The 10,812-nt window shown below is 42.4% G+C and overlaps 1 protein-coding gene across 1 annotated transcript; it reads right to left on the reverse strand.

Moving 5' to 3' along the window:
• Positions 1-2,412: 2,412 nt before the first annotated feature.
• Positions 2,413-10,207, reverse strand: PMAIP1 (phorbol-12-myristate-13-acetate-induced protein 1). Its single transcript, XM_042453927.1, has 2 exons — positions 10,035-10,207; positions 2,413-4,926 (listed from the first exon to the last, which is right to left on the reverse strand). Exons 1-2 carry the CDS (start codon positions 10,105-10,107, stop codon positions 4,814-4,816), a joined length of 186 nt encoding a protein of 61 aa, XP_042309861.1. The 5' UTR covers positions 10,108-10,207; the 3' UTR covers positions 2,413-4,813.
• Positions 10,208-10,812: the final 605 nt, after the last annotated feature.

Below are 10,812 nucleotides of genomic sequence, written 5' to 3' on the forward strand. Positions count from 1 at the left end.
CCCAGCTTTCCCCCCTCCATCTGATAATCTCCTTGGTCTTTTGATTTCATGAATGCAGTCTCCACTCTGGTCAGTGTTTAATCCAAGGTACGGGAATTCTTTGACTATTTCTATTTTATCATTACCTATGGCCGCAGAGAAATGCTGTACTAAAAACTATCATGTTAAAAAATGTACTCAGATGTTTACACCTTGTTTGGCTCCACCTAGATCGAATAAAACCATTTCTGATCAGATGCATGCTTCCAGCAGCACCTGACTCATTGTGGAAAGCACATTGAGAGGGTCATAATAAACACACAAGCGTACCAGGTAACCAAATGAAGCTGACTCACACATCACAAGGAAACAAGTATTTCTAGTTTGATCTGCCTGTACAGAAGTCATAATGCGGTCAGTGACCATGCTGCTATTTAAATATCAGAGCGAAATTGAAAAGGTTCTATATGATGCCTTGGACAGACCTGGGGAAAACAGCAACCATGTATGGTAATGACCTCTTTGTTTACTTTAGAGCTGGTTGCCAAAAAGGCAAAAAAGAAAGCAATGTTTTTACTCATCACTATTTTTTAAAAATAGCTGTAACACTCAGGTGGCCAGGTAGTGTTTTCTGGTGGACTCCACCCCAAGAAGTCCATAGATCAAGGGTTATTTGAAGCTTTTTCCTCCTATTGCACAAGAAACAAAAGGACCAAATTCAAGGTGGTGCATCTCCTGATATGCCCAACACATGTTATTTTGCATGATCATGCAGTGCATCATTGAATAAGATCAAGGGCTTGTCTTTACAGGGTAGAATACCTTGGGATGCCCCTGGAGTATTCTGGCCCTGAATTCCCCCCCGTTACCTGTGCTATCTTCATAGTGACAACTGCAGCTGCCTTCTCATGTGATCTTTGCCTAGTGCCACCACTCAGGTCACAATGAGATGTCTAACCATGTTATAGATGGTGGGCAGCTTGTTCTGACCTCATATCAACTGGCACCCACAGCAGTGGAGGCAGGTGGCTAGCAGGGACTGTGTGGGAAAGCAGATGCTCATTGTGGAGAGAGCCACAAACCCAGAAGGAGGTTTTTTGGAGGGTGGAACACTGAATCGAGTGGGGGATGTCACGAAGACAATTCATGCCCGAATCAAGGTTTTAGCCCTCCATAATGTAAACAGGAGGCAGTGATCCCAGGGGGAATTCAAGGTAAGTCACATGCTCTCATCTTCAGGGGAAGGTAAACCTCCTCTGAACAAATCTTGCCAAGAAAACCCCATGATAGCTTTGCCTTAGTATTGCCGTAAGTTAGAAATGACTTGAAGGCACACAACACACACAGACAAGGCTGAGATGTCCCTGAAGTGTGATGGCTCTGAGGACCAAACTAGAATTGAAAAAAATTATGTAATGATGAAAGTTATTTCAAAATCTAGTGATGAAAAGCAATGCTTCCTGTGTACCAACAAACCATACAGCCAGAGCAGTAAAGGAGTGTTGGGTGCAATTGATAGCAACATGGTTGCATCCAAAGCAGCAGAACAGATCTTCATACATGTATCTTCCTTGGCCACAGACAGAACAATCAATTGGTCCCAAGAAAATACCATTAATAAAATGTTATAAATACTGAAAGGCATCATTATGGTTATGATTGTAATTATTTGTATCCTGCCTTTCCCCCAAGGCAGCTTACAACAGTTAAAGCAAAAATCATTAAAAATTCACAGCTTACAAAAGTTAAAAATAAATTAAATCCTGACATCTCAAAAAAAATGAGCTCTGGTGCCACTGCAAACTACAATTCCCAGGATTCCCTTGCACTGAGCCAGGGCAGTTAAAGTGGTGTTTGGGACCCAAATTTCATTTTGTAAACACACACACACATACACACACCGTTTTGGGAACCCCTGAACTAAAGGAAATCCCCCCTTTCCCCAGCTCAAGCTTTGTTTATTCCATTGTTTGGCACATACCATGCTGTAACTGGACACTTAAAAGTTTGTGACTGCATCTGTACAAAACAATCCGGTTTGACACCACTTTAATTGCCAGGACTCAATGCTAAGGAATTCCAGAAAGTGTAGTTTGTTGTGGCACTAGAGCTGCAACAAATTGCACTTCCCAGAATACCCTAGCATTGAGTCCTGACAGTGTCAAACCAAATTATTTCAGCAGTGTGGATGCAGCCTGTGTTTCTCCAGCCCTCCTTCACCATCTTCTCTGTGCACATGCTAAAAACCCACAAGCCATAAAGAGGACAAGAGGAAAGGGGGAGATGGCTGGGAATTGTAGAAAGGAACATTTATGTCAGAAGTTTCTGTTAACTGAGCTCTATTTGTACAGCATCATCTTTCTTTGCAAGAGGAGATATGCAAATGTCTGCATGGTCCAATTGCAAACAAATTATACTCCAGAGTTTACTTTCTTTTTTTGTAAACACATGAACTTTATTAATTCAATGAGGTGGCACTACAAAAACAAAACAATAGACAACAACATTTGTAAGACAAAAGCTAAATACATGGAGACCCTTGTAAAAAGCAACAAAGGAAATCTGTTTGAAAGAATCATGCACATGAACTGGAGCCTTCATACACCCCTTAAATACTGAACTGAACTAGCGTCTGCTGTAAACAGTCTTCCTGTCATAAAGACATAAATTTGGCAAAACAATATGCTGTGCACCACGCCATCATCCACACATTCTACAGTGAAAAAAAGTCACCACAAACAAACAAGAAATATAAATAAACTGGACACCACTCACTTCAAATGACACTTTACAATTCCGCAGGTATCTGTTTGAACAGGTTGACCAGAATTTGGTAATGTGTAGTCGAATAAAAACACTGTCGGCAAATCAAAGTACTTTGAAATGGTAGTTTAGTTAACCAAAATGATGTAGGAAACACAAGGGCCAACTTCTTGGTGACTTCAACAATTTTGGTTATTTAGATTTCTGTGAAAGGCTGAAAGGGGAGGAAATCAAAGCCTGGCTTTAAAATTTCCCTAGCTTCAAAATACAGTTGCATTGATGTAATAACCCAGTGAATCCCAAACTATGGTACTCCAGATGTTTTGTGCTCCCGCTCTCAGAATTCCTAACTGTTAGCCAAGCTTGTTGGGGCTTCTGGGAGTTGAAGTCCAAAATACCTGGAGGACCAAATTTTGGGAACCTCTGCAATGAACCTCTTAAATTATTACTGAAGAACCTTTGCATTTTGGTTGACAGAAGAAATTGCTGTTCCTCAGCCAGTCCAAATGCATCTTTCGGTTGACTTCATTTAAGGCTAATGTACCTTTCATTAATTTGACATAAAATACAGTTAAGACCGGTATAGAATAAATATTGATATTTATTTAATATCCACTCAGAAACCTCAATTGGGCCATTTGTTCTGAATAATATAGCTCTGTGGTGTGCCGAAACATAAGAAAATTTGAGTGCATTTCAGTGCTGGCAGCTGATCCTTTTTTTGCAACTTCCTCCATAGCCAGAGTAGACAAGTTTTTTTGCTGGAATGGAAAAACTGGGTGCAAAAGGAGACCCAAGTGATGGCTAGTGGCTCATATGCCAAGAGTGTGGTGAATCTACACCAAGCTTCAGCCTCAGCATTATAAAGAAACTATACCAAGTGATGAGTTCATTCTGGAGGTAGGGTTCAACACCCTGGATAGTTATTTTAAAGTTTGGACTGAAGTCCAGAGCAAATGCACTGCCCAACTGACATGGAGCCCACCAGCTACCCCTGTCTTGCATCTGATCCTGCACTCTTCTCTACATCAGAACAAAGTTCTCCATTTTAACCTCCCCTCTTTTTTTATAAATCGCCAGTAACATTTCATCTTGCTGATATATTTGTAACAATGCAGCTGTTTTTCTAGTGTTAAAAAAGTGTATTTTTTTTCCCTACAGGGAGCTGTAAGTTTTAATTTGTTCCCTTCTTTCTAAAACGTATCCCACTCAAGTACTTGTAACACTGTTAGGAAACCTGCTATCTGTGATATACATGACGGAGAAAATCATATTCTATCTGATATCAATAATGAACAACTCATTTTGTAATGCTAAGGAAGCTTTTACCTATGCAGACCTTCTTGCATGCTTTGAACATTCATCTGGAATATTTAGTGGTGGTTAAACACCAAAGAATAAACCATTACAATTCCAATAAAAATCCATGTAACTTCCTACCCACAGGGCATATATTGGCACAATAGCACTACAGCTAGAGTAGCGTCAGCCCTGCCACTTAAGAGCATTTCAGTTTAATGCTTTGGAAAGTAACCTATTAATGTGTAGCAACATACATTCATTCAGTAAAACAATAGATAAACAAAACATTCCTTGTTCCAGGGATTCCAAATTCTAAGTATTAGGAAGAGCTGAGGAACTGATCTGCACTCAGTATGATAATCCAGGTTACAAAAGTTTTTTTGCTCTTCGCAATGCACAAAATTCCATAAAGTTTCAACATGGCACAGCAGCTGAGTTGTGTGGATTCCAAAACTTCGGCAATGAGAACATTGAACTCTGGATGAGATCGCCACTCCCAGATTCCTTCTTTTTCCAGTGCCCTTCACAGTTCAACGCCGTTGGTAAACAGTAAATTCCAGTTCTCTCCATTCACTAGCAAACTTTCTGAAATGTTATCTGAAGAAATCATATTACAGGAGCCTTCCTTGGCAACAGGAAATAGGCAGCAGAAATGCCCAGAAACATTCCACCTCTTAACATCTCATGGAATATGTAAAAAAAATCAGATCTTCCCAAGGATCCTTTTTCTTTTTTCTCCTTGCTCATTTTCATTTCCTTTTGTTCACTTTCATGTTCCAGGACAAAAGAGCTTTGAAATTAGGTTAAGGATCCTCTGCCGGAGGTTCCATTTGTCTCCGATCTTGCACAGTTGCAATGCGCATTCTGCCACTGCCTCAGATTCTGTAAAAAACAAAATGTAAGCATACAATTAGTCAACTATACCAATGGCTACAGCTATGTAATTCTATTTTATCTATTCCACTGATTTATTTAATTTATATTCCACTTTTTTCTTCCAGCATGAAACCCAAGGCTCCTTAAAATTAAAAACAAAATACAGCTAAAATAGAGCCAGCATGGTGAAGTGGTTGAAATATTAGACTAGGACTCTGGGAGACAAGGGTTCAAATCCCTGCTCAGCCACAGAAATCCATGCAAACCCAGGCAGATCTGGGCAAGGCAAAGGCATACCCCTTCTGGACAAATCTTGCCAAGAAAACCCAGTGATAATGTTCCCTTAGGGATGTCCTAAGTCGGAAACTACTTGAAGGCACATAACAACAAACAGGCAATACATTGGCCATGATTTTAGACCAGCTACTTAATTAACTAACTATTTATATTTAACTAGGGCTGGTTACGGGCCGCCAAAAAATACGTAGTCACTACGTATTAGGGTTAGGAAGGTGCGGTGCTTCCGCACCCCCCTAACCCTAATACATAGTCACTACGTATTTTTTGGCGACAGCCGTTCCAGACAGCCGCCGCCATGTTTACGTCTTGGACGCATAGCGTCCAGAGGTGTCGCGGCACCTATGATGTTGCGAGTGCGGCAGCGGCGCCTCGCGGCGTCATAGCTGCGCCGCAGAAAGAAGCTCCATTTTGGAGCTTCTTTTTTGCTCCGTAAGGGAGCTGTGCGGTTTGGCTGCAGCGACTCCCTCACGGAGCAAACAGCGGCGGCGGCAGACCGCCACAAAGCGGCAGTTTATAACCCGCCTAAGTAGCGTTTCCTGACCTGACTGCCCCCAATTCTAACTTACAAGGCATCAGCCAATACAAGTGATGTGGGTCTGTTCTCTTGTCAATTGGGATGCAACACACAGGCAATTCCACCCCACTCCTGTAAGCAAACTCCAGTGCAACAGTCACAAGCAGGATCTCTGTCGTAATTCTTCCTTTCACCAGAGATTGCCGGCAGGAGCTGGATGGAAGCATCGGTCTACTGCATCCTGAGTGACAGGAGAACAGATCCCTGCCACTCACAGTGGCTGCTAACCGGTAAGTCAGGTTTGGGGGACTTTTACAATCCCTCTTTATTTCCTACACCATTGAATAAGTAGGGATTGTGAATAGGAATGAGTAATGGGTGCACAATTCTATGTTATGCATTTGTTACTGTGATCATGAATTCTGCCCATTATTATACAAAATATACAATTAAACACAACATTAAAACAGTTTAAAACACATGCAGAACACAGTAAACACTCAGCACAGCCCATTAAAAGGTCTTTCTCCATCAAGAGCCAAAGGCCTGCCTAAAAAATGAATAAAGATATTTTGGTTTTGGTAGGGCAGAGATCCTGTATCTCAGTCTCAAAGTCAAAGGAAAAGTCTGCTTAAGCAAAAAATGCAGAGTGGCTTAAAAAACAACAACAGGGCTTGGAAAAATTAGTTTTGGACTATAGCTCTCAGAATCCTCTTAAGTTCTACTAGTGAAGAGATTCTGGGAGGATAATGTAAAAAGTCCCCTGTCCATCTGTTGTTGTGTGCCTTCAAGTCATTTCCAATTTATGTCAAACATATCATGGGGTTTTCATGGCAAGATTTCTTCAAAGAAGGTTTGCCTTTGCCTTGCCCTGAGGCTGAGAGAGTGTCTAAGATCACCCAGAAGGTTTCATGTCTGAGTGAGGAATCAAACCCTGGTCCTCAGAGTCATAGTACACTGCTCAAACCACTAGGCCATGCTGCATATACTGCTTAAAGTGACAACACTTGAATAACATAAGCAAAAATTTTCCCGGGTGCATTTTGCAGTACCTACAGAATAAGTTTAGGCACAGAATGCCAAAGGCTGACAGCCCACCCATTTCCCTCATTTTGGCATAGAATTTGTTTTTTTCCTCCTTTTAAATAACATGTCAAAATAGGAGCTGGAGGTAGGCAGTTAGTAGTACTCTTACCCCCCACTCCCCAGCTTCATCACCATCCAACATGTTGAGCGGATGATAACACTCAACAATATAAGCCGTATTTCAAGCTCAACACATGAGGAATGCTTATGCAAGGGACAGCGTCTCAGTGACACAGTCCCTGTTTCTCATGTAAAAGGACCCATGTTCATTTCTCAAAATTCCCAGTTAAAGAGATGGGATAACTGGTAATAGGCTGGGGGGAAAAGAAAGCCAGCTTCACCTAGATGCTGGAGAATTGCTTCTACATACAGCAGATAATCCTGGACTAGACTGATAAATGGTCTGACTTCAGCCTTGCTTAGTATCCTATGTTTCTACACATAAGTGATGTTTCTGGTGAGATGAGCTTCTGAATTTGCAAGTATATTTCGGTACCCCTTATCAGTGAACCAGCACTCCCTAAGTGGTTTACAGTGTGTAACCTATGTGTCTTGTAAACCTTATATACATAAGGTTCTGTCATACAATATTTTTAATAACTTTGTGCATAAAACAATGTTTGTGTACACCAAAAACCCACCCGAAAGCAAAGGGGTCACTGTCTCAGCCACCCATGCAAAAAAGTCTGGGTTTTGGAATATTTTGGATTTGGGGATTTCCAGATAAGGGAGACTCAACCCGTAGTAACTTTTTGGGAAGGCAACTCCTGCAGTCCTACAGCCACTTAAGAAGCTGGGGGATTCTAGAAGCTGTTGTACCAACAACAACAAAAAGTCCCTTTCCCAAAGTTTGCAAGTTTTTCACTAATTTCTATTGACATTAATGTGAATGACAAAGCCGCGGATCAGGTAGACTTAAGGAAATTCCCCTGACCCACCCCTCCAGGAGTTTTCAAACAAGGCAACTGCTGGTTGCAAAGACAAATAGAGAATCCAGCAAATCAAGAAGTAAATCCAACAGATCACTGCCCCCTAATTCTTGGGCTTAGTGTTCTGCCAATACAAGGAGTGTAGCCAGCGAAAAGTAGTGGTTTGGGTGTTGATCTAGGACTCTGGAGACCAGGGTTCAAATCCCAGTTCAACCATGCAAACCCACTGGGTGACCTTGGGTGAGTCACACTCTCTCTGCCTCAAGAGGAAGGCAATGGCAAACCCCCTCTGAATAAATCTTGCTAAGAAAACTCTGTGATAGGTTTGCCTTAGGGCAGTGGTTCTCAACCATTTGTTTGGGACTTCAGATTCCAGAAGCCTCAGCCAACTTGGCCTATAGTCTGGAATTAAGGGAACTGAAGTCCTAAACATCTGGAGGGCCAAAGGCTGAGAACCACTGCTTTAGGGTCACTATAAGTTGGAAACAAAGGTACACAATAACAACAAAATACAATAGAAAGTCTGATCATCATCTGGCAGGTCCTGAAGATCAACAAGAGGGTCACAAACTTGGCCGAGTTGCTATCTACAGTGTTCTGGCCACAGTTTGGAGAATATGCAAAGGAAAGCAAAGGGGGGGGGATATTATGGAGAGAGGAAGGATGGAGGGGATGGAAGTGGGAGAAAGAGACAGATCCGATTAAGATGATTAGAATTATACTGATGTTGTGTGACTTTGTGTCATTTCTGACTTATGGTGGCCCTATTGTGGGGTTTTCTTGGCTTTCCTCTTAGAGAGTATGACTTGTCCAAAGTCACTCAGTAGGTTTCTATGACAGACTGGGGGCTCAAACCCTGGTCTCCTGGAGTCCTAGTCCAATACTCAAACCACACCACCACCACCACCACAACAACAACAACAACAAAATGCCAGAGACCTCTGTCTTTGTATAACAGGGCAAGCTCCGGGGACAAAGACATGCAGCAAAGTTGGAGCGGAGGGGGAAAAGCCCACAGGAAGGCAAAATACTCCTTTGATGTGATGCTGGGTGGCCAAAAAGACTAACAGATGGGTCCTTCAACAGATCAAGCCTGAATGCTGCCTGGAAGCCAAGATGACTCCATTGTGACTGTTATACTTTGGCCACATCGTGAGAAGGCATGAATCATTGGAAAAGACGGCAATAATGCTAGGAAAAGGAGAAGGTAATAGAAAGAGAGGAAGGCCACACATAGATGGATAGAGTCTGTTAGGGAGGTCATGGGTCTAACTTTTCAGGACCAGTTTGGATATGGCTCGCCCTCAAGGCTCAGCCCTGGAAACCCACTGTGTGACCTTGGGCAAGTCACACTCTCTCGGCCTCAGAGGATGGCTGTAAACAGACCCCTCTGAACAAAGCTTTTAATATTTATTTATTTATAATTAATTAATTTCTATCATGCCTTTCTCCCCAAAGGGGGCACAACAACAATTCTGAAAACATGCTGCCTTAAAACAGCTAAAACGATCAGCTAAAACATAAAATTACAAAATTAAAACAATGAAAACAAAACCATTAAAACGATCAGTTAAAAACAATATAAAACTACTAATTAAAACAAAACAAAACAATTAAAATGATCAGTTAAAGACAATATGAAATTACAAAATTAATTAAAATAAAACCATTAAAATGTCAGCTAAAACGATAAGAAATTACAAAATTAAAACAATTAAAACAAAAGCATTAAAACGTCAGCTAAAAACAATATAAAATTACAAAATTAAAACAATTAGAATAAAAGAAGGTCAGCTAAAAACTATAAAATTACAAAATTAAAACAATTAAAACAAAACCATTAAAACATTAGCTAAAAAAATATGAAATTACAAAATTAAAACAATTGAAACAATTAAAATTAAACAATTAAAACATCAGGAAGAACAATATAAAATCACAAAATTAAAACAATTAAAATAAAACAAGGTCAGGTAAAAACAATATAAAATTACAAAGTGAAAACGATTAAAACGTCAGCTAAAAACAATATGAAATGACACAATTCTGTCAAGAAAACCCCAGCATAGGGGTTGTGTTGTTGTTGTTGTGTGCCTTCAGGTTGCGTATGGCCAACCTGCCACGTTTTCTTGGCCATAGGGGTGCGTTTGTTTGGCCATCCCCTGAGGCTGAGAGAGTATGACTTGCCCAAGGTCCTCCCCAGTGGGTTTTCATGGCCAAGTCAGGATTCGAACCCGGTCCCAGAGCCCAAACCTGGATTGGGAAAGGTGGAAAGCCCTCCTTACCTGCCTCCGAGGAAGGGAGTGGGGCTGCTGGGTTGGTCGGGGCGGCTTTCCGCATGGTTTTGCCCGGCATCATTTCTAGGAGGCGAGGGCTGAGCCGCTCTCGACCCGGCTTCCAGGCGGCGAGTGCGAATCCTGGGGTTCTCTCGCTCTGGCTGCCTCCCGCGCAATGACAGCCTCTTTCTCTGCTCTGGCGCGCCAAGAGCAGCACCGGCCGGGGGGTTTCCCAGTGACGTCACCGTGGAATCCCTGCCCCCTCCTTGGGCCAGGCAGCCAATCAGAGGCCACCTCGCCTGGGCAAGTGGGGACAAGTTGCCTCAGTCAAGAGGAGGAGGAGAAGATCTGGACCAGGCTGACAACTAGGCCTTTTCTTTTCCCTTTCCCTTTTCCCTTTCCCTCCCCACTTTGGCTTTGCTAGGACTCCTGGAAGAGCAGAGTTCCAGTCCTGGCTCAGCCATGGGAACCCACTGGGTGACCTTGGGCAAGTCACACTCTCTCAGCCTCAAGGGAAGGCAATGGCAAACCCACACACTCTCCTCTGAAGAAACATGGCCAAGAAAACCCTGTGATAGGTTTGCCGTAAATGACCTGAAGGCACACAAGGGCCATCCAGCCCAACCCCATTGTGCCATGCAGGAACTCACAGTGAAAGCAGCCCCTAGGGATGGCCACCCAGCCTCTCTTTAGGAGGTCTTTAAACAGAGGCCGGATGGCCATCTGTAGGGGCTGCTTTGATTGTGAGTTCCTGCATGGCACAATGGGGCTGGGCTGGATGGCCCTT

This window comes from Sceloporus undulatus, chromosome 2 (assembly GCF_019175285.1).
Source record: "Sceloporus undulatus isolate JIND9_A2432 ecotype Alabama chromosome 2, SceUnd_v1.1, whole genome shotgun sequence".
Lineage (NCBI taxonomy): Eukaryota > Metazoa > Chordata > Lepidosauria > Squamata > Phrynosomatidae > Sceloporus > Sceloporus undulatus.